Consider the following 25,084-nt stretch of genomic DNA (forward strand, 5'->3'; position numbering starts at 1 on the left):
AAAGAAGCTAATTAAGTTATTACAAAAACATGTTGAGCTATAGGAAAATGTGAGAATACACAATAAGTACAAAATACTACATTTCACTTATCAGATCTGAGACTATTTAAGGTTGTGAAAAAAAAGTACAAAAACGTTTTGTATACAGACTGACAAAAAAATAAATATCAGATTATTTTTTATTTATTATAAATATATATATTTTTGGCTTTATATGCCTTTATTGACAGGAAGTACAGCGGATAGTGTTGGAAACAGGGGAAGAGAGAGTGGGATATGACATACGACAAAGGGATGAGGGTTGGGGTTGAATCCGGGGCCGCTGCATCGAGGACTGTGGCCTCTGTACGGGCCACCGATTTAACCGCTAAGCTAAACCCGTGCCCACATCCTTGAAGTTTATCTATTATACCTCTTTTATACACCTATTATACCTCTTTTATACCCTATAAAGTAAGAATGAAGATTGGAATGAGGGCACAGTTGGCATTTACAAAATCCATCATTAGACTTTATTACCTGAGTTCCTCAATCTCTTTGATGTAACCCTGAATCATGTTTCCAATTTCCTCTGTTCCACCTTCACCTGGAGGAGAAGAAAAAGATGTCAATGTCAACAGACTTCCTGATCAATAAAGAAGCTACAATAAATTAGTTTCATATCAGGGAAACAAAACCTGCTCATGACATGTATTTAGTGACTTTGCAATGAGCAGAATCGAGCACTTCACAACAAAGATGGAGACAAAAAGATTGAACACAATATTTAAATTCTTCTTCTGAGACTGTAAAACTCTGCAGGCTCTCACCTGCCCTGGCGAGAGCTTGGTTGGCCTGGTCGCTGAGCAGCTGTGTGAGCCGCGCCCTCTGAGCATCGATGGTCTCCTGCATGGCCTTCACCCTCACCCTCAGGTTGCTGTTCTCCGTCTGCAGCATCGAGTTCTCGTGGAACATGTCGCTGAAGCTCTCCACGCCGTCCTCACCCATCAGGCGTTTGCCCTGCGGGAGAGGAGGAGGCAATACCAAGGACATGTTTTATTTAACATGAAACACCACTTTTTTAAGTGAATTCTTTGAACTCCTACGTCTCCTCACCGTCTTGTACTCCATCAGCTCCATCTGCAGCCGAGCAATCTCCGTCCTCAGAGCGCTGATCTGCTGGCTGGCCTTGTCCTGGTTCACCATCACTTTGTTCTTGATGTTGCGGGCTCGGTTGGCGTACTTTAAGGTGTTCAGAGTCTCCATGAAGTCACGGTCAGACGGGCTGATGCACGCGATCATCACTGTTTGGCTAAGAAGATAAATAGGAAGCTTTTTATTCATGTTTGGTTCAATAATTCTGACAAAGACGGATGTAAATCTGAAAAATGTTTTAAACTGTCAGTTGAAAAGATATCTTGAAACAGAGTGAGAGAAAACAAAGATTAAATACTATTCAGGCTTGCATACCCTTTACCAAGAAAGGCTATCAGGTGCAGGCCTTTTTTCTGCAATTATTTTGTACATTAGTAGAATCATGGCAAGTTGTGGTGTTGAAATCATTTATTTTCTTCCTTTCTCGCCGGAATATTGGCAGAAAATTACAAAGATGAAAGAAAAAAAAAAGAAGTGAAATCAGTCTATCACCGACCTGTTTCCTCCTAACGAGTCCTGTAGCAGTCGGGTGAGTTTGGAGTCTCTGTAAGGCACGTGTGAGCTCCTCTTGCTCCGGTCCCCCAAAGCGCTGATTACATTCCCCAGAGCGAGCTGCAGCGACAGAGACGGGAGCAGGAAGATATTTCAGGGATGCAGCATTAAAGCATGTAGATGATGAAACTGGAACTTGTAGCTCACAAACAAATACATTTTGTTTGTGAGCTTTCCTTTTACAGCTTTTATTTCTTTTTGCTTTATGCCCTTTTCTTTTATCTATTTTAATTATTCTATTTACTCTTTCTACTTCTTCCTGCTTCGTCCCCTTGGTCTGGGTTGTGTGGGTTCTCCTGTTGCCTGGTGGATATTGGGTTTTGTGCCTTGCTGGTTTTATGATCTGCTTGTTCTCTGCTTTACTTTGCTGTCAAAGCACTTTGTAAACTCTTGTTTTTAAAAGGTGCTATATAAATAAAGTTATTATTATTATTATTATACTATTATTTATATTATATTACTATTTCATGTTGCGAATTCCCTAAACCAAGTTTCTAGGTGTTTTATGTTTTGTCCTCAAACTTTTCTTAATAATTTACCAGATGAGGGAATTTCAATGATTCTGATGAATAAATCTTGAAGGTGTTCAGTCTCCTGGAAGAAGTCATGTTTTTTATCCTTGTTTGCTTTGCAAGATCTAAAAAAAATACTAAACAGTTAATGCAACAAATGTGTGAAACACTGATGATCTATGTGTAAAATTCTAATGATTGCCCTGATTTAACCTCCACATGTGTGGTTAAGGCAGGAACCTTGTGCTGACTTCCATCTGGAAGCACACCTGAAATACTCAAGAAAGCTATATGCTACATCCTGCTATAATGAGGATAATGGTAAAAGGATTTAATGTTAGCATGACTTAGCATGTGTCCTTTTTTCATGATTTCACTGACCTTGCAGCTGAAAGTGTCATTTAGTCTTTCACTGCTGAAATCAACATATCTAACTTTGTATATGTATTCTGTAAATTCTGCTGTTATACTTTAACTTTAAGGATCTTTTTTTAAATATGCGTTTGTCCCTCTGCGCAGTACTTTTCCTCTTACAGAGTGCAGGACAGACATTTATGACATTCTGCCACTAGATGGCGGTAGGAGTCCAGAGTATTAGTGTCTCTGGCTTGTCCGCATCACTGAGTGACTTTACAAATCCTGCTTGCGTGACACAGAGAAGGAGGGAGAAGCTCACCAGTCCACAGTTGATTGAGATGCCCTCTTTGGCTCGATCGCCCGTCGCTCCGGTTCTCTTCAGCCTCTCAGAACCGGCCAGGTCCACAAAGTGAAACTTGGCTGTCAGCGTCTCGTACTCGTCCATCTCGGAGTTTCCGTTGGAGACTCTGTTATCAGTCTCAGTTTCTTGCTGAGTGACATTAACACAAGAACGGTTAGTTACACTGAGCCTCGTTGCATTATGCTGGTCATTCTATGAATATAAAATGAGACAGTGCTTACATTGTCGGAGGCACAGACGCGAACTTGGCACAGGTGGATGGTGAAGATGGCGTGGGATCGGGAGCTCTGGACGTTCATCTGAGTGCTGGCTGTGGTGCGGGACAGAGCGCCCAGCTTCAGGCACTGCATCATCTGAAGAGGCAGAGAAAGAGCTTTAAATACAGAAAGTTGAGCACTGTCTGATTCGTCTGGAAAAAACTACAGCAACTAATAAGCTCGGGTATTCGTAAAAGCATGAGCTAGTTATTTGTTTTAAATACACACACACACACACACACACACACACACACACACACACACACACATACACACACATACACACACACAACAAGCTGCTTTACCTCAGCCGCGGTGGCCACGGTCCGTGTGGTCACTCCGACTGTGTAGATTCCCCCGGTGGCGTCCTCGTGGATCTTGATGTGAGATTTCTGCTTCATGCCCATGTCTCGTGTCGAGTCAAACAGGTCCAGAACTTCCTCGTTATAAAGCTACAGGGAGCCAAAACACACAAATAAACACTTAACCCGGCAGATATTTAAGCGATATCAGGAGAGAGAGTGATGTACAGAAAATCATTACGGCTGTGATTCGGTCATAGGCACAAGTTTTGATACAACAGTTACAGTTACAAGCAGCAAGTAGTAAACAGTAACAATCAACAACAGATTATTTTTTGCTCCACCAACTCAACTAGTCCCTCAACTTAACTGAAACTAGACTGTTGTTGCCGAGCAACCCAAACATTCTCCTGCTCTCTGTGTTACCACACACCAGCTGTTTCTATCATGTACATTTATCTGTTTTAATTTATCTTCTGCAGAGAAATAAGAGTCTGCTGAGTGATTCAGAGGAACCAGCTTGATCAATGTAGACATACACGGCCTATTCAGAACACCTGGCTGAGGCGGAGTGATACACAGAGCGAAACGTCCCAGTGATGTTGTTCTCTATATCAGCACTCATGGAATACCTCTTATCCAATCAGATTACTTGGTTGGAACTAACTGTATAAATCAGTCTAAATCATGGATTAAATCTGAAGGTTATCTGAAGGTTTTTGAATTTATAACAGTTTGTGATCCTTTCTTGAATTGCATTTTCGACCAATATAAGAACTAACAAACATTAAATACTTCATTTACTTTAACTACTTACACTTACAACTCCTTATTTCAGTGACATAATGGTTAAAAAACAATGCTCCATTCTTTCCCAAAAGCCTTTTGCACCCTCACGAAAAAAACTGAATAACCACCCTGCATAAAAAGCGTGTAAAGCATATGAGAAGTAACTTAAGAGGAATAATGTCTAGACTATCACGATGCACCCAGAGTTTGATTTCTGCACACATCCACAAATCATCCACCCCTCCAGCTCCAGGTCGTCTGCAGGAATTTAAACACCGTCACAGCCTGATGGACCGGAACAACTGTCACTGCTCACATCACTCCTGTTAACTCTTCCCGTCCAGACTGAGACACCACCACCCCCCCCTCCAACACCTCCTAACCCCGACGATGACAGCTGCTGCAGTTCAATTGTCAGTGTGGATGTTTTCAAATGATGGAGCGCTGGTGTGAAAGCTTGTTAAACGAGCAGTGTCAACAGTATAAGCCTGACCTGTGACATCTCTGTACAGCCGGTCCTAATACCAGTGGGAGACAGATTAGACGTAGTTTTATTTGGTTCATATTTTTAAGGTAAAAGAAAGAAAGAAGGCGTTATTTATGCTGCAGTGAAGCGGGGTGTTTACCTCGAGGAATTGAGCGTTGATCTTAAACTCGGGTACGGGGCGTCCCTGCTCCTGGGCGGCCTGGCGGCGCTCCTCGATGCCCTTGAAGAGGTGCTGGACGGCGCGGGGGATGATACCCAGCTCCTCTTCCATGATGTTAACATCAAAGCCCGTCCCCATGGTGTAGGTCTTCCCTGAACCCGTCTGCATGTAAAGTACAAGATTTCATTAATTGATCATAATTACACAGCGGCCATTTTCCTCTGACATCAGGCTCAGGGTGGGAATAACGCTGTGCTGCTTTATTCTAGTTCTGTTCTGTTTCTTTATTTGAGTAGGGACAAAGCACAAAGAACATTAACTTTATATAAAACAAGGAAAGATCTAATTGCTATTTTCTGCCTGTAGTCCCTGGGCAGGTAAGTAAAACAATAAAATAGTAAGAAGACAGACATTATAAGAAGACGTTTTCCATCACCCAGCAGTGGTTGGTCTGCCAGAGAGGGTAGGCGGAGCTAAGCGGCTGCTTTTCCGCTCTCTGCAAGTGTTGCGAGTAAACAGTAATCTACTATGGCTGAACAAACAAAGAAAAGATGGATGACTACAGATACAACTTCAACAAGAAGTGAAAATCCAAAGAAGAAGAAACAAACTCGCTCGGATGAAGGCAAACAGTCTGAAAAGGAAAGCGACCGTCAGCCAGGAAAATCAAGAGTTAAAACCGGAGCCAACCGTGGATGTCTGGTTAAATTGGGAAGTGTCCTCCTGCAATTATCGTTTATCGCCAAGGGTGGCGCCAAAGAGAACGGAACTGAAATCTTTGAGATGACCTCTTTAAAAATCTAGAGCCCATTGACACAGGTATCGGGACAGTCTCTTAAGTTAGTTTCTTTTGGAAAAGAACATAGTTACAGTCTTTCCAACGACAGTTTGCAAATGGAAGTTAAATTCAGGGACATCGGCCATATTTCAAGATAAAACAACCTATTTGATAACTCTATTTGATAACCCTAACCCCTGTAGCATTTAACATCTTACCAATTGTTTTGATAGTGTTACATGAAATAAGAAAAAAAAAGCCAATTTATACCTCTTCTATTCTTTTTGGCAAGCTTAAAATATAAGTATAGCCTACCTATATAGCAAGCTAACGATCTAGCACAGTCGGTGCTAACTGTAATGTTAGCTATAAATTTGAGGTCAATGAGAAACCATTTCTTTATGGACCTGGCTGTGGGCCTTGTCGTGTCGATATTAAAAACGGATTCCCTTAAACGGTCACCACAAAGTCTGAAGAGATCAATTGTTTAAAATATGCTTGTAAACTGTAGCAGTAAGACGTCCCTCACCTGGAACAAACAAGCCAAGGCCAAACCATGGAAAAGTACACTGTGTCAGCTGACACATGACAATGTGTCATGTAGAGCTCTGATTTTACTTTACTTGTTAAATTTGACTTCATAAATTTCCCAGAATGCCTTGAAACATCCCCTAGAGACGACCCCATTTGCCTGGAGGCTAATCATCCAGTAGGAGAGCATTCTCAATCTGGTAATTGAAGTCTTTAGTCAGTAGAGATATTAACAATCACCTGCACTCTTCCTTTGCCTTTTCCCTTCGATTGTTTTTAGATTGAACAGACATTCAAACATTTAGCATGGTTTAAGTGATAAAAATCACGATAAAGTCCTTTTAATGAGACAGAGAATTAGGTCTCATATCTGTCTGTTTATATCTGCAACCCAACCGGGCAGAGTTCTTGTGATGCAGCCGAGTGGGTCGATCTAAATCTAGCTTAGCCCCTGTAAAGCCACAGAGGCAAACAGGTCCTATCCAGGCCAAACCAACCCGCTGTCTCCCATAAAGTAGGCCAGCACTGACAGCAGCAGTAACTGGGGAGATAAGGGTTAATATGGACACGCATTAAAGATGTATAGCTGTCTAAAAACGGTGTTTGTGCACTTCACTTCACTTTGAATCGTGCGAGTGCCTTACAGCAGGAGCTCCGTCACCACAGCAACCGGAGCGGTAGGGGAGGTAAAGGGGAGGAGGGGGAGGTACAAACTTGCATGTTATTTCCATGTGGGGAACCTGGTGATGGAAACAAAGAGGCAGGGGGAAGTGGAAGAGAAGGGGGAGTAGATCTGGCACTAATGATTACTTTAAGTATCCATTAATCTGAAGATTTCTGACACAGTTTGATGCAGGAAATGTTGGAAAATAGAGGAAAATGCCAACAGGAATGTACAAAGGGCAAAGGGGACATATTTATTGTAAGATTTGATTTGCTAACAGTCCAACATTTAAAGTATTTTATGATCGGATTAGACAAAGAAAAGGCTTCAAGATGGATCTGGCAATTTTTGGCCACTTTTGCTTGAAACAAGATAAAACTAATATAATTATTGTCCACAGTGTTACCTCTTATTATTCTGTCAATAAAGCAATTTATGAAGAGACTTTAGACGTCTTTCCTTCTGTTTCTAGAGTTTTTTTCTTATTCAAATCTGGACTGTAAGGAAGGATCGATACAGGCCATGGTGAGGTTTAAGGTAAAAAATAGGGTTATTTTTGGCTTCTAAATAATCGTTTTTATCTTAAAGTATCCTAAAGCAACTCTGTACCTTAAAGCAACACTGTCTGGGAAGCGTGCTCCTGCAATTACCGTTTATGCACTAACCTCTCACTGGACGCTGTCACCCAGCAAACTTAGTGGCAAACCGGGTTAATTGATAAGCCCCGCCCACTACCAGCCACAGCCATCACCACATTGGAGTCTATAATAGTGATCCGTTCTAAACATTGATGTTTCTTTTGCTGTTTCACATTTCAGAAAATAAAGCAGTCTTAATTCTGTTCTTAATTTCTTTCGTTTTTTCTATTAAAAAATAAAAAAAAGAACCGATAAGAAAACCGTTAAAGTACCGAATCCTTAAGCAGTATCAATAAAAGTAGTAATACTGTTAAAATCTTAACGATACCCATCCCTAGCTGTCATGCAGTTACCGTCACAGACCTACACAGGAGCCAGCAGCTAGTTAGCTTAGGTTAGCATATGGAGTAGAAAAAGAGGGAAGAGCTAGATGGCTATGCCTAAAAGTTAAGTTAAGATAGCATGGCTTCTAAATCTCACTGGGTAAGACGTTATATCTCATATTAACTCTTATTTTTTTAACCTTTAACCTTTATGCTAAGCTAACGGCCTCCTGGCTGTGCAGACGTCGCACAGCATAGGTTCTTCTTGCCCAACTCTCAGCTATAATTCAAACAAGAGTCTTTCCCAAAAAGTCAAACTATTCCTTTAAAAAAATAAAGGTCACAAAGGTTCAAATTCCACGACAGAAGTCTCCTCTGGTTTCCTTTTACCCAAATGTCAACACTTTCCACCTCCCAAACACTAAACCCTTCTCTCTCTGTCCTCAGACACACAAATCCACTGAGCCATTTCCCCACATCCACCCAGCTATAAAGCACCACCAGTGCTGCAGCTGTGACACCGAGGACAAAGACTCGCCTGTCCGTATGCAAACACGGTGGCGTTGTAGCCCTCGAAGCAGCCATCGATCAGCTTCTCGGTGCAGGTGGTGTAGATGCCGTCCTGCTGGGAGTCCATGTCGAACATGTAGTCGTAGGTGAAGGACTTGTCTTTGCCCAGGATCACCTGAGGCTCCCCGGGCATCACGTATGTGCAGATGTGACATCCCTCTATCTTCTCCCGGGCCAGCTGAGGACGAATCCTACGAAAGACAGAGAAAAACAGAGACACGAGTTTGGTGACAGGTGACAACAGTCCGGTACTTTCAACACACTCTGATGCCACCACGCACATTATTCTACTATTGTACTTCTTGACTTAACTGTACCCTTTGACACCGTCGACCATGCCATTTTACTAAATAGGTTGCATAACTGGGTTGGCATTAAACTGGTGTCATTCTTATTTGTGTAATAGATATTTAAGAGTATATATAAACTGCTGTGAGGAGCCCCTCAGGGTTCGATCCTCGGACCCTTCCTCTTCTCGCTGTAGAAGCTTCCTCTGGGTCATTTGTTGTCCTCTTTTTCTTACACTACTTTGTTTAATGTTTGTTTTATCTGTGTATTTTGTAAATGTGCATTAAAAGTCTTTTAATAATGCTTTATAAACTTAATTAAGTTCTACCTTTTTAGAAGCGTTTAACTGACAGATTTTAGTAAAGCTTTCCAAAAGGCTTTGTATAAAAGGGACCACTAAGTCTACACTTAACATTTTTATTCACAGAAATGTTTGAATAAAAATTTGGACAGTAAACATTTATACAAATAACACAGCTACTGTGCCCTGTAGAATACCACAACTCATTCGGGAGAGCTGGTATTATGGTTTTGTTAATTAAATCTGGAGACAAGAGAGAAAAAAAAACAGCCTAAAGCAGTAGAAATTGTTGGGATCACTCAGCCAGCAATGGAAAGAAAATTCCAGCCACACCCAAACCACTGAGCCAAAGACAAGGAGGAGGAACAACATGATTAACGTTCTGCTGCCAAGTCTGATTAACTGAAAATACTTCAACATAAAGAAGGAGTTTAAAATTAACAACCTAGCAAAGTGCTTTTGTTCATACTTTGTAAACAAGGTTTATTATGTGTCATTAAAGTCAGTCATTTATGCAAAGATATAAAGAAATACACAATGAGGTTTGATGCCGTTTTGGATACTGGATTGAATTTTCACTTGCTTTGGTTAAGACCATCGGGATTGTTTCGATACAAAACCAGTGCAGTTCAGCGTCCTCAGCAGAAAAATGCCCTCGACATTAGCTGTTTTTTATTGCTGTGCTCATAGTACAGAAAATAATTCAACTTATGGAACACCGCCACACCCGTCAATGTCACTTCTCCCTCACCAGCCAATTAAAATCAAGAAGGGGCGAGTCATACTATATCAATTTTGTCAACAACAATGACGGAGGAGAAGCTGATCCTTTCGTTTTTTCAAGGGTACAGTTTCTAGGTCGAGAGCTGCTGCTAATGCGAGGAAATGATTCATCGTTTTAATGTTTTCTTCAGATACAGTATTAAGCATACAGAGCAATATAAACAGACTCAACAGGAAGCATGGCAAGTCAACTTTCAGAACCTAGCAACAGTAAGCGCCAGTGAGAAGCACTCTGAAATTGAGGTCATGGACGCTGCCAGCACAAAAACACTGTTAGTGGACACAGGCCCTAAGAAGAAGAGGAGGATATACTTTATTAATCCTTCAGGGGAAATTCAATGTTTTCACTCTTATTATTACAAACATGCTACACACGCATAGGCCCGAAACACACACGTGGACAAACACGACCCTGTGGACTTGCATGAATGGAGAGATGTCAGAGTGAGGGGGCTGCAGGTGGACATGCGCCCCGAGCAGTGGGGGATTCGATGCCTTGCTCAAGGACACCTCGACGGCACACAGGAAATGACACGGCACCTCATGCTTGATCCGTACCAGGCCAACCGGTTCTCAAGCCAAGTCCCTACAGACACTCTACCAAGTGATTCAAAGTATATGTTATTGTCCAAAACCTATGTGAGGGATCAAAATGGGATGCTTAACAAACTTAACTGTGTTTTGTCCGACTCGGCCTGCTGACGTTGCAGCACTTCAAGGATTTTGCTCAATATGGGAGCAAAAGAGTGCAGGAATTATTCTGGGGCACTGGCAAAGCCCTAATCCTGTTTTTTGGGAGTATATCCAGATTGAATAGAGATTAATTTTATGTCTCATGTTTAATGTTTCATTTCTTAAACCATCTGCTGACTTTGAAGCCTTAAAAAAAGATCTTCAAGGTAAAAACAAGTACTGAAACAACAAGAAGAGTGCGGCAGATCCACACTGTTTAAAAGCTCAGTCTTTATCTGAATACAATGAAACACCGCTGAGTAGGAGCTTCCCCTTTATTTACGTTGAAGAACACATCAAACAAGATGTCAAGTTACTGTCGCTACAAGTGGTTCCTGTTGGGATCATCCCTGTGTAATACACTATAATATCTCTAAACATAATGCTGAATAAGTTAGCACAAACGTTAAGCAACTCCATGGAGCAGAAGAGTGGGAAAAAAATGTCTTCACACGAGAAACTGAGCAGAAACTTCCACAATCAATACAAACACTTCTGAAGGTAATCAATATTTTGCTTTTCTACTTACTGCATGACAGACAAACGTTTATTGATGATCCTACACAAACATTTTGTACCTTACAGTCCGCTGCAGATCTGATGTTTTGATACGTCAGTGCAGGGTCAACATCCTGCTCTGACCCAATACTTTGACCCATAAAAGCTGCCAGCTGGGTTAATATGTGCGGCTTCAGTTCGATGTCTGTTTGTCTGCGTGTCTGACGGAGCTGAAATGTTAGTAAAGCTGTCCCGAATGTTGTCCAACCGTCTCAATCTGGCAGGGATTATCCAGTTTAATGTGGACGTGAGAGAGGAAGCAGAGAGAGACAGGGGTACTGTATGTTTCCAATTTGCAATGTAAATGAGCATTGAAATCTCTTGTGAGGTATAGATAGTGAAACAAACAGTATATGTTCAAGGACACAGACAAAAGAAAGCAGCTACGCAAAAAGAAAAAACCCTGGGGAATTCGGTTAGCCAAGTATTGTCCGTAAAAAAATGGCACATGGATTAAATTCCACCCAAATCAGTCGGAACATTTATAGAAAATCAGGTTTAGAAATAGCGTGCCCAAATTTTCTGAAGCTAAAAGTAAACTTGACAACGCTTCTATTAAAGTAGTGGCTTTACCTTGTTAGAATGTGTGAATGAAAAGCCAGGAAGTAAAAGATCTAACGCCATCATCAGCCCACAGAACTTGGTGTAATCTCCCTCGGGCGGTGAGCTGCCTTCTGAAGCTCGAAGCTCTCGACACAACTGATTCATTGAAAGATCAACTGTTGTAGATGACAACCACTATTTGTTACGACTATTTTAAGGTCATTATTTGTTTTAAAACAATTTTTACTTTTTTAATACATTATTGATTATTGTAAGACAATTACGATGCTGCTATATGGAATGCTACTGAACTAAGTTTCGTTGTAGTGTTTTGCATTGACAATAAAGTATCTATTCTATTCTACACTCTTTGTCTGAACGGTCCAGAAAAAAAAAGCAAGCACAAACAGTGATATCTTAAGAAAAGTAAAGTTTTATTTCAGTCGGTGCTAGCCTCGACACTTTCTTACCCAAACAGCCAACATACGGCCTGATATACAAAAGAACAATGTCCTCTAGTCTCCACCGTGAACGGCGCTTTGTCGTTTCAATAATGTTGTAATTTCTTTTATTTGTCTCCTCTACAAACTGAACACCTGCACCCTGTTCTTTCATTGAAACAATTATTGATTCAGTAAATCAAACTGATGTTTTAGTCCCTGCAGACTAAAGACAGAGTACGAGCTGGTTAGAGATGAACTCATTTTCTGGAAATGGTCTGCAGGGGCCGAACTGTTAGTTTGATTTACTGATTCATTTAGTATCCTCCACATGTCGTGTGCCGAAATCTACTTTTGTACAAGATATTGAGCTGTTCTGCCTTTGTTGTAATGCTTGTCAACTTTATTTAAGACGCACTAAAGTTGATGTTATCAATCGTAAACCTCAAGTTGATCATTTTTTCTGTTATGACACCAGCAGCTGATTAATGCAACGCATTTAATTTGCTTGTTTCTGTTCCGAAAGGGTCAGGATAACTCTCAAATCCAGCGTTAGCATGTAGCAGAGGATGACACATTTCAACATCCACGTCCTCTCCACTACATTCGGCCAACTTTCAACTGACTCTGTCACAATCTCTCCTCGTGTTCAGCTCACAAACAAGTTTGGAAGAAAAGCACCTGACATCAGGCCTGGCTGTCTCTCGCTCCTTCTCTGTCCGGTGTGGATAAGAGCTTCATTGTGCCTCCAAGTTCAGAGGAGAACAATGCTGTGAGGGGAGTACAGTGCGGCCATTGTGTCCGCCTGTGTGACACTGGATCCAAGCGCTGACACCAACGTTATGGCTGCAGGATTACGCGGCTGGACGGAGGCGAGGAGAGGTAACGTCCAGCCTGGAGGTCGTGACACGAGCGAGGAAGTGCATGATGAAGACACTGCATCAAAACGATTCTTTATTTGTTCTGCTGGTGTTTTTTGGTGACACACACTTGTTGTTTTGTCTTTTTTTTAATGTTTGGCTCCTGTTATTTTGGTCATCAGGAAAGTCAGCCTCATTCCTCGGTTCCACTTTCAACATCCTCATCATGTAATGATGACGCAGCAGCCCAAACACCACAATCTGCACTTGACAAAGACTTCCATCTCTTTGTATTGAAGATGTTCCTCAACTGTGGACAGCCTGCAAAAGCTGCTTCAAAAAATAATCATAACATAATCAATCATGTGAGACTGCTGAATAAAAACAACACTCAGCAGATAAAGCAGCTGAGTCAGTGTTAAGTAGACTTTCATTGTGAAGTAGACAGATAGGCCTACTCCCGGGAGTTTTGCTTGGGTCAGCTTGTTTTAACCCAAGTTAGAAGTTGGCTAAAATCTTTAAATCGCATCTCAGCCAGTGACGACGTTACCATGCACAAAATATTCTTGTTTTGCTCTTTCCGAAAAAGAAAATATATCTGCTAAGTAGGAACGGGCATTTCAAGGAAAAAACTATTCGATATTCGCTTGGAGCTTTTCGACTGTGATTCGAAGATTGCCCCTCTCCCACAGTGTGCGCAAACACATGCTGACGTTAGAAGAGCGGGGAACCGTTTACTCTTTACAACTCTGTTGGCTTTGTTTTCATGTTAAAATGTGTCCGCAAAAACTCCCTGTTTAAAACACGGAGTATATCTCTTATTGTGAAAGTATGCATAGTTGTTGTAGACTTATGATACAGTAGTTTAACCTTTCAAAGTTTGCACTAGACCTCATTTTCGTGTTTCGACTTCAACACAGAACTCTCTGACGGCTGCAGAAGTCTGCATATTTCTCCGGTTCCGGTGCCACACCCGCTTTACCATCACCTAGTGATAAAGCTTTCTTCTTCTTTTGTTATTTAATGACGGTGAGCAAACAGCTCTCAGATGCACTACAGCCACCGTCTGGCGGTAGAACCACATCACAACAAGGCGCCGATAAAAACAATGAGAAAAAGAGATTTTTCACATGAAATATCAGTTGCAAGAACTTTTCCATATTTTAAATATTAATGATTATTCGAATATTCAAACTTCATGAACCATCCCTACTACTAAGCTCTTCTTAGGGCTGATGGAAATTTATATTCCTATAAAATTCAACACAACAACCCCCGCCTTGCCTCGCCTTGGTCTGTTGGCTAGCAGCTGTTTACAGGCAAGAGGCCGTGTGACGTTAACTGCTGGAAACACCCCCAATTGAGACATATAATCTGAATGTGTTGAGTATATATAGCCAAAGAAAGCTCCTTCAACTGGAATAATATCAGCATATCCCACATATCTTAATCTGCTAGATTTGGATTAAGGCCTATTTAGGAATGTTACAGATAAAATTGGGAATAATCTTGCAATAATAGTAGACAAGCAAACATATCAATGGAGATCAAATCACAACAAACCTTCAAACACTCTTCAAACAATTAAAACACCTTTATTGTCACAGCATGGTTTATAAGGTCGACATGACCTTAAAAGAGAGTGCCTTGGACAAAGAGCATCTTTCTTCACATCTTTATTTCTATATCAGTAGAGCTTTAAAGAGGCTGGACAACAACCAGTACGTCTTGGATTCAGAGAGGAAGATCCCGTCAAACCACCACGAGTCGCAGTAGAGCTTCTGAACGGCAACAATACACAACTGTCACACTACTGAGCAGCAAAGAGACCGAACAAAGAAACATAACAAGCCTCTTTAATCCTTTCTGGTTATTCCACAGCGCTCGTGCTCTATTGTTCGGATCTCTGTTGTTGAAACAAAAACACAATTGCAGAAAATCAATCACGCTCCATGTCAAATCACCGTACTCAATCAATTCCATGTTTCCTCGCCTCGTAAGAGTGTTCCAGAAATCTAATCCTTCCCCGTAACCACGTGGGGGTCTTTGTTTCACACAATTTAGCTCACTAATTGGGTGTGTAATCCTGTCTGTTTAAACACTCTCCCACAGAACGCTCTCACCCGGGAATCTGCTGCCATTTCCACAATTTACTCTGTTGTCATCTGCATGTATAAACAGTGAGACTTCTCGCTGTAGCAGCAGGATTCAGCGGAGACTCATTCCTTATTAATGCAAATATTATTACAAAGCTTAGTCTACATTATTACAATGCAATTTGTCAGGTTTGGGCTCTTTTTGGGGTGAAGTGGGTCTTCACGTGTACTGTGCTGTATCCAGCTTTAAACATGTAGCATGCAATTGTTTCCTTGAATGCAAAACAAAAAGGAACTACCTGTAAAATACAAGTAAATAACAGTTTGTTCCAAAGGAAAATTGTTGGTTAAAATGATAAAACATGCACTCTATGGAGCTTCATAAATATGGATATTTTGTTTGGGAAAACTTTGCAGATTTTTGCAACACATAAATTGATGAACTGGCTGATGTTACAGCTGTTTTATTAGCCAGGAGAGGGTTGCAGCTAGAACTGAACGGTAAATCATTTAACAATCGCAAAAGTCACATCACAGGAGGTGCGATAGTGGAGGAAATTTACTGAAACACATCAAGCTGTTATTTTATTGTTGCTCGGTGCAAAACAAAAACTCGCCTGTTTCTCCTTTTCATGACTAATCTACAGGAAGAGTCCGTCATTCATATTAGTGCACTAGTTTACCTGCCTGTCAGCATGTGCCAGACGCGGCTGCAACCACAGATTCTGTCGGTGAGATGATCGAGACAGTCAATCTGTTACGTGAGGCGGCTTTTGAGTGCGTGTACTCGGCTATTAGCGGTACCTCGTCCCGGTGCTCGTTAACGCTGTGGCCACATAAACAGAGCATTAATGGATGCGGACATGCCGTGGACTGTTTACTTTAAGCAGCTACGTCTACAGCACACACACATGATGTGAGGTTGTGTGTGCTAACAGGAAGTAGGCAAGCTTTCCGTCCAATAGGGACCGTCACAGGCTGGCCACGCTGATTAAACATACATTTAAAGACCGGTAGAAATGAAAGATGGCATCCCGTAAAAATAACACTATTTGTGTTTATTTATAGGAAACATGTCGCTCCACCTGAACTCTGTAAGTATGATTCTTAATTGTTAATATGGACATAAACACACACTGCATTTATCTGGTATAATTTCCTAATTTTATTTTAAATCACAATAAAAACTGCAGAAGAACAAGTTATCGCAATGTAAATTTTTTCCAATATTATGCAATTATTATTATTATTATTATTATTATTATTATTATCAGTAATAAAAGGATTTTAAACAGGAAGTTTTACTAGTTTAAAAAACACTTTATTTTAATGTCACAGAATGTTAACCAGAGTGGTCGACTTTGTCAAGTGCTCAGTAACCAGAGCGTCACTGTATCGATACAGGAGCCTGAGAAAAAGCAGCTGTGGGGGCTCGTCTGTGGATTTCAGGAGCCGAGGTCAGAGGTCATGTGAGGGCCAGGGTCAAGGGTCGTGATGTCACTGCGGCAGAGACTTGTCGTCTAGCTATCATCAGCTGGTTACGGACTCAGATACAAACACAGGAGAGGCTTTAAATACACCCGACCCCAAACATGGAGACAGTTTGGGTTCAAGTAAAAACATGGTTCATCATTTTATAAAACATTGTAGTTTGTTTTGTTTGTACTTTCTCTGCTCAGCTTGTTCTGTTGTTGTTCGCGCTCTGCTTTGACACCCGAGCACGCCCAAACCTGCTACCACACCCCCCACCGCCTCCAACCGCCGACAAACCCCCGTCACACCTCCCTCCTCCTCCTCCTCACTGCACCCAATAAATCATTACGGGTGCAGCACTTCACTGCAAGGGACTGAAGTGTATAGAGGTGTGTGAGTGTTTGTCCTTTCCCTTCCTGATAGAGCTACATGCCATTTAAATGTTTCAGCAAAAGTAAATTATTAATAAGTTGCATATTATAAAAAGAAAACAGACATCAAATAAATGTAATCTCTGCACACCAGACAACACAGTATTTAAAGAATTGATCAGTGGTTTAAAAGTCTATTCTCAAGTATTTTGATAATTGTTTAATCACTTTGAGTATTCTTAAAATAAAATCAGCAGATTTCAGGTTCTTGAATGTGGATATTTGCTCTCCTGCTCCACAGGGCTGTGACGGTAAATGCATGACCAGAATACCGCGGTTATGTGACGCCAACTGCGAGTATAGACCCAGTGATGTTTCTATGTACAAGTCAAACGTCTCTGGTGCACGAAAATCTAAAGGGACGCAGTGAACTCCCTATCCATACGTTCCAGGGAAGCACCTCATCTTTCCATAAAGGACCTTACATTATGAACCACACACTTTTAAATTCACAGTTATCAGCAAAAGAAACCTGTCAGTGCGCTGCTGTTTCAACCCTCTGTGCATCTAATCTGTGCAGACGTCGCAACGTGCTAGTTTAGCCGCTACAACAACAACTAGCCCGTCACCGGACTTAGTAGTGGTTGATAAACTCGAGTCTCCACTGCTCATGCTGTGTTCACTCATGTCGATGTTTTACCGCGCTGTAGTGAAAAAAACCAAACATACTCCGGCAGCGGGCTGAGGCAGCGGATAACTGCCAAACAACCACAAGGGGGCGTTAGTGTTTCACCGAGGTTAGATTACATAGGGGTGGGAATCACCAGTGACCTCACGATTCGATGCAATTATCAGGGCTGCGATTCGATTAATCGATTCAAGGTGCATCTCATTTTTTTATTCAGTCCCATTCAATAAATGTGATCTGAATTATTTTAACACCAGTTCACGTAACATTGCGTAACACAAGTGTAAATTGTGTAAAAACTAGTTCATAGATAAACAGATTTAAAGCCCAGAAAACGAAAATCGATTATTGAATTTTAGGCATCGACGCAGAATCACAAAAGGAAGAATCAATGATGACTACGATTATCGATTATTTCTCCCGCCCTTACCGTCACGGCCCGACTGCTCTATGACAGAACTGAATATCTTTGGACAAGACATTTAAGAAAGATGATGTTTGGCTTTAGGAGACAATAATTTACATTTTTCACCATTTTATGACATCTGACAACAAATTAATCAATCGAGAAGTAACTTAGAGGTAAAGACACGAAGAATAAACTTTCTTTGTCATGTCTTTATCTGGTTAATATATGCATTTCTTTTTTTATCATTATTATTATTATATTATTTTTTTGGCTTTTTATGCCTTTATTTTTTAGAGAGAGGACAGTTGACAGTGGCAGAAATGAGGGAAGAGAGAGCCGGGATGACACGCGGCAAAGGAAGAAAAATGACCTCTTTTGTTGTATCTTATAAAAAACTGCATTTTTAAAGCAGTACTTCCTTCACATTGATTCAGATTTGTGCCTGCAGAGAGAGGGAGCCGTACTGCAGAGGACCTGGCGGAGTAAAGAAGACGCAGACTGCCTTTGTTTTTGAACACACACGGCCAAAAAAATCAAAGCCACGCACACAAAAGCTCCACTCGCAGTGACCGCTGCAGACCGGAGAGCAAACAGGCCGGATCTTTATGTGCAGATCTGCTGAGAGCAGCAGTGCGGCTGCCTTGGGATGATGTCACCTGCGGCCGGGCTGCCCACTCGACTTTAAGCGTAACGTCTCACTGTCCTTCACAGAGGAGACGATTAAAGCCTGAGAGAAGGGCGGAGAGAGCGACTGTGCACGACAGAGAAGGTAATAAAAGAGAAAGTGGGTCTTTGTCACACAGTTGGCTTGTTGCCAGACACTGCAGGCCGGCGTCTACATGCTTCTGTGTGGTTTAAATGTAGTGAGGCAGCAGGGAGAGAGACGCTTTGAGAGGGCAGGTGCTTGTTTCTGTTCTCACCTTCGACACACTATAGGACTCTGCAGAAAATCATTTTAACAAGACACAGTGTGCAAGCAGGGCGGGGTTTACCTTTTCAGTTTAACACCTCAGGACAGCTCAGAACTGGTCTGGGTGGTTATAAATACAGAAGCATGTACTTAATTGCCTTAGCAGTAAATCACTTGCTCGTCTTAATCTTCCTGTCAATCAAAACAAAAATGACAAACACTATACGAGGTGCTGCTTGGGTCCTCGGCTGACACCCTTCAAACTTCTTTAAGGGATGTAATGTAGTCACTAAGACATCTAGGGCTGGGCGATGAAACGATCTTATAGGGGATCACATTAAAATTCATATCAAGATAGATCGATGATGAGCTTCAGACATGTTTATTCGATATAGAAAAAATTAAACAACCAATCACACAGAAGAAATAGCGACAACAGCCAGTTAGTCTGCATTTTTCTGGTTGCATCTGAAGCAGGAGTCCAACTTCCCACTGCAAAGCATTGTTTGAGCTGCTGGTTAGGAAACTGAATGTCTTCTGTTAAATAGGACAAAGATGAGTGGACCCGAGGGACAAAGAGACAGTGATCGTGAACTCCTGTTATCCTAAAAAGATGAGGAAATTACTGACAAAGAATAATATTAAATGGAAGTTAGTGGCAGCTGAGCAAGAAGGCCCCGCTCAGGACATCCTGTGTCTGCCTATAAACATCGGCGAAACCCTGAAACCTTTAACTGAGTTATTTAGTGTTTTACTGTTTGTATTACAACTGGTTTTGAGTAGGACGACATCGGCGTGCATGATTCAGCTCGAAGGAATCTTGACCTTGAATGACAGAAAATTCAGAGCAGAAAAATTGAGAAATACAACCTACATACTAGAAGCAGAAAGGCTTTAATTGTAATTATTTTAACTACATAATAAGACCAATTTTGATTTAAAAAATCACGTGTAAATCTGCCTTATGAATCAGGTTTACTTAGGCCAGAGATTTACTTGCTTTTTAACCTTGCGTTCACGTACACAACCGGCTGCGTCATGAATGTAATTGTTCACATCCTTGCCTATGCACTAAGCGTGTTACTGGAGGAAACCTTAGAGGGAACACCAGAGAGCTCAGGCTGTATGCAAACACTGTATGTGCGGGATGTAAACAGACATGGCAACAATCGAGGATGTTACTATGTTTACACAGACAGCACGGCAGAAAAAACAACAGCTTTTGCTGCATGTCCGTGCACTTCTAAAATGGAACTTACCTGCAGCTGTTGACGGGCATGTTGGTCGCTGTACGGCGGCAATGACACATCGCACAGATGTGGACAATTGAGGACTTGGTCTATCAGCTTGTCTTTGCCCTTGTTGCCCCTGCTGCTGTGTTCACCCCGTCACATCCCCTCTGCTGCTACACTGCCCCTACTGTTCATGTGCACGCTGCCTCTCGTGTATGCGTAGCGTTAATTTTTGAGGACGTGTACAGCCGATGCTCCGAACAGACGCAGGGAACGCAGGGCAGCCATCATGCACACGTGAACGCGTAGTTGAAAGCAAGTATATCTCCAGATTAATTCTCAAGGAAATAGGGCTGCAACTTCAGATTATTTGCATATTGATTAATCTGTAGGTTACTTCTGGAGTACTTGATTTGTTGTTTGGTCTGTGAAATGCCCAAAAAATGATTAAAAATGTCAATCAGTGTTTCCACAACCTCAAGATGACGTCCTCAAATGTTTTATTTGTTCTAAAGATAATTAGTTACGTCAAATAGCAGCAAAGAAACCATAAAATATCAACGTTTTAGGTCCCAGAATCTGAGAATTATGACTTTATTTTATCAAATCAAAGTAAAAATGTGCTCAAACTCACCAACAATTCTCTAAATATTTGCACATGAATTTAATAGTTCATAGTTAATCTAGTAATTGTTGCAGCTCTACCTGGTGATGCAGCTTTTGCATACATTTTTTATATCATATCATACTACAGTGTTTATGTACTTCCATTGTATAAAGGAATTGCATGCTGGCAGTGTTATATGCAAGAAATCACCTCTGTCTGCAGCATGGGGATTAGTGCAACAGAGCTAAGCTGGTGTGTGCGTCGATGGGGGGCTGTGTGAAGGTTTAAAGAGACAGGTTTAACTCTGTCGGAGCTGGAGTGATATCTAGTGAAGACTTAAAGCTTGTGCGTATTACGCTGAATATTAATATATAAGTGGATATTAACGTACAGCATGTTTGCGAACTACAGCAAAAAGAGAGGATTTGTATACTTGACAGAATGTAAAAGAAAAACTGTCTGCAGAAACAAAGGATGACAAAGATCCTCTGATGCTTCCTTCAAGGCGTCTTTCAGCACGATGAGATGGTTCATTTTTAGCATCAGGCACCCTGCTAGAAGTGGTTTCATGCTCTGCAGATTCAGCCAGACAGGACCACCTACTGCACCAGACAAAGAGCTCAGAGCAGCGTCTACTTCAGCTGAACAGCAGGAACAGACGGGCTGCATGAAAGACCACGGGCGCACGCAATCTGTGCTGCAGTCACAAACAAATCCATCACAGATAAAAGCATCATATCTGAGGAGATCCAATATTACCCAATATGTCTTTATGTCTGTGCAGGCCTGAAACACTCTGTACTATGCGTGACATGAAAGATGGCCGGTAATGGAAGCCAAGAATTAAAGTCATAATCCGATCCCAGCAGGATATTACGCCGGTCTGGTGGAATAAAAGATGCCAGAGGGAGGGGCATCAGAGAGAGAGAGGCAGCTCGGCGTTCTGCCACCCGTCAAAGACTTCAGGAGGTTAATTCACTGCCAACCCAACCAGTGAATTCAACGTCTTCAAGCCTTAGCATGAAGACTGTTTATCATTTAATTAGTTTTCACCCACAGGGATCATTTTTATCTTTGTTCAAGTGTAACCACTCAGTCAGGCCTAAGTTGTACGCTACGGAAGCCTGTACAGGACTATGTTAAATTTGAGTATTTTTATTTTATATGTTATCATTTTATCATTAGAACATAGTCCCCTACAGGCACCCATAGAACACTGTTTAGTGCACAAAGCCACCTATTCATCCGTCCATCCATTATCTATACCGCTAATCCTGTTCAGGGTCACGGGGGGCTGCAGCCAATCCCAGCTGTCAATCACAGCCCTGACACATAGAGACAGACAACCTTTCACGCTCACTTTCACACCTACGAGCAGTTTTAGAGTCACCAATCAACCTAACGAGCATGTCTTTGGACTGTGGGAGGAAGCCGGAGAAAACCCACGCATGCACGGGGAGAACATGCAGACTCCACACAGAAAGGCCTCCTACGGCCGAACCGGGATTCAAACAAGGAACCTTCTAGCAGTGATGTGACAGCACTAACCACTGTGCAGCCCGCCACTCATTCACTCTGCGTTAAATATGCAAATTCAGTAAAGAGGATAAGAAAGAGAAATTAGACCAAAGCTGAGTGGGAGAAATAATTAGCCCTCAGGTCAAGTGATAAGATAACTAAATAAACAAAATTCAAATAATTTCTTTTTCATTCTATTTCCAATTCTGACATCAGCCTTTTCCCTGAAGAAGTATCAGCTTATTCTTCCCTCAGGAGACCGAGAACAGGAGGAAACCAAACCCCAACTCCTCAAATCCTTCCTGCACAGCTTAAAACTGAAGTGAGGTAATGAAATCCAATAAATTCCTTCACAGAAATATAATACGACTGAGAATCAGGGCTTGTCCTTTTTACCAGACACCCCAACTGGCATCCCAAGAGTGTAAACCAACATTTTATGTCCCTGTGTAAAAACCATGAGACTTGAACTTTGACTCAAGTCAGGCTGAAGAGGCAAAAATTAGGACTTGAAACTTGACTTACCAATGACTCTACTTCATAAAGACTTGACTTAAAATTATTTTTGAACTTTTCAATCATAATTTCTGCCCGGGCACAACCTCTACATAATAAAGAATTGGGTCAAGTTTGAAAGGAAGTTCTAATGGTGTTAGTCAATGGTCGTATGCAAAACCAAAACCTGACTTAAAATCTGCTCATTAAAGACTTCAGACTTGACTTGCTTTCAAGGGCCTGAAACATGTATCTAACCCAACTCATCTGGTCCGCAGCGGAGCATAGTGGGAGAACTACATTATCGCGCAAGAAATGGGAAATCACGCGATAGTTCAGTTTGGCCCTCCGAGGTTGATTGTCTGCTCATTTGGAGATCATTCTGTGATTTTTGTGCTTCTACCACGGCTGAGGACACTACTTAATTAAAAGTGTTCTTTTCTCAAGATTTCAGTGTGTTCATCTTAAAAAAAACTTTAAAAAATGGGAGCCTGAACCGGTCTGTACATGGTGTTTTATTTTGAAATTACCGGATGCTGTATGCTGTTTTCGTGTCTGGCTTCCTGTTTGGAACGATCTGCTCTGTTTAGCTTGACGCGTGCTTGAAGCGGCCTCTGTCGAAAATAGACTCGGCGCGTATCTTTAGCGGAGCAGAGCGGAGAGACGCTTCTGGGACGCGCCGGGAACGGACCGCGGCATGTGCTGTGGAATCACGATCAGTGACTTGAATGGGCGTGATCGACTCTGGAGGTCCGTGGAATTTGAGGGTCTGAGAGCCTTTGAATGGCGTCAAACGCTCGGTGAGATTCGTAATCCAACCACAATAATTTCAGTATTGTTCCATCAGATGTTTCCCGACTGAAGCACAATTTTATTCTTATATCTTCTTTAATGGAAGTATTGACAAGTTTGTCTTTTTTTGTTGCAGATTTCTCTGTAAGATATCAAAAGGGTATGGTTTTATTTTTAAAAGACAGATATCTGTTTCATGCCCTAATTAGGAATGCTTAGGTAACAAGTGAAGAAGACCCATTTCTACCTTACAAGTAATTAGATTAGAACCTGCATTAGAACCTGAAGTGGGTCAGGTTTATAAATTCCACTAAGGAGGTCATGTTTTTGTGCAGTTTAGTTTGTTTTTCTGCAGGATTATGGAAAAACTACTGACCTGGTTTTCATGAAACTTGGTGGAAGGGTTTAGCATGCATGGACACTCAGTTCTGGATACGAACACGACCAACAAACAAGCAATAACAAAAGATTTAAAATGGTTCTTATCTTCGTAGACTTGTCACGATCTGTAGAGCAACAGTTAAGATAGAGAACAAATTCATCACATATTTTCACACATGAGGTCAGAGCTGGCAGACACAAGACACACGCCCCGGCCTCTGCTGGGACACATTAGCTGTGTTTTATAATCTGCACACATGGTTCATGGAGGCCGACTCCACCCTGCTGCTGCTGACCCCGGCTCACTGCTTCATCTTCCTCTCGTAACGTTTTGGACGGGCCCGAGCATCCCGCTGATCCCAGACCTTGTGAGCCTTTTGGAAAAAGTGCTTTCAAAAACAAACAAGGCTGCATCAAGTCCCCCGCGGCACGCTGATAACGGCTTTACTGCTTCCTGCAGGGTCAAAGGTCAGGGTGCAGACCAGCCCATCATTATCAGGGGCGGAGAGGGGAGGGGAAGGTTAGGCAAGGTTAGGCAACAGGAGGAGTCAGCGAGGGATCATCTGGAGATGTCAACATGGAGAGGAAGAGCCATGAGGCGGGCTGGGGTCAGTGTTAGAGGGAACATGGACCCTCTCTTCCTCTCAGAGGCACATGTTGGAAACACATGCCTTCCAAATGTTTAAATCCAGAGCTTTCACAGCCTGAAGGACTAAAAGTTCCTGGTACTTTGGTTTAAAACGCAACTTTTGCTGGGATTCACACTGACAGTTCGACTACACATGAGCCTGGATTCACTTTAAGGTCGACAGAGACACAATACATTTTGTCTGCAGATGATTTGGAGGGCCATGAACTAAAATCTTCACTCACCTTACATTTAAATCACCTGTTCACACCTGTCACAAGAGATCTGACTGAAAATGAGAGTTGGATCCAAACACAGTGAAAGAAAAGACAGTAGGTCAGAGCTTCCACATCACTGAAATCTGAAGGTACAGCAGTATTTCTAAAGCCTCTCTCTTTTTTTTTTGGGTCACTATATTTGTGGACACCTCAGCGTGCTATGAATGATGCATCCTTTTCAGGAGTGGAAACACTCACCCAAACACACACGCACTTGTTACACCTAATACGAGAGGTGTTTAATTAAACCTGAATCATCTTGCACAACAAATAAACTCTTATGTAT

General features: G+C 41.8%; 1 protein-coding gene across 6 annotated transcripts in view; it reads right to left on the minus strand.

Annotated features, from left to right (window-relative positions):
- kif21a (kinesin family member 21A) overlaps positions 1 to 25,084 on the minus strand; it is a 70,257-nt gene that overhangs the window by 29,312 nt on the left and 15,861 nt on the right. For all 6 annotated transcript variants that reach the window (XM_069685650.1, XM_069685648.1, XM_069685649.1 and 3 more), the window contains exons 2-10: positions 8,384 to 8,606; positions 4,891 to 5,073; positions 3,479 to 3,625; positions 3,138 to 3,269; positions 2,875 to 3,045; positions 1,631 to 1,746; positions 1,096 to 1,291; positions 810 to 999; positions 520 to 586 (exon numbers count right to left, since the gene is read on the minus strand). In XM_069685650.1, the coding sequence (XP_069541751.1) occupies positions 520 to 586; positions 810 to 999; positions 1,096 to 1,291; positions 1,631 to 1,746; positions 2,875 to 3,045; positions 3,138 to 3,269; positions 3,479 to 3,625; positions 4,891 to 5,073; positions 8,384 to 8,606 (1,425 nt within the window). The remainder of the gene's footprint in view (positions 1 to 519; positions 587 to 809; positions 1,000 to 1,095; positions 1,292 to 1,630; positions 1,747 to 2,874; positions 3,046 to 3,137; positions 3,270 to 3,478; positions 3,626 to 4,890; positions 5,074 to 8,383; positions 8,607 to 25,084) is intronic.

This window comes from Semicossyphus pulcher, unplaced genomic scaffold, assembly GCF_022749685.1.
Source record: "Semicossyphus pulcher isolate SPU_LCO1_2020_fin unplaced genomic scaffold, fSemPul1.0.p SCAF_8, whole genome shotgun sequence".
NCBI lineage: Eukaryota > Metazoa > Chordata > Actinopteri > Labriformes > Labridae > Semicossyphus > Semicossyphus pulcher.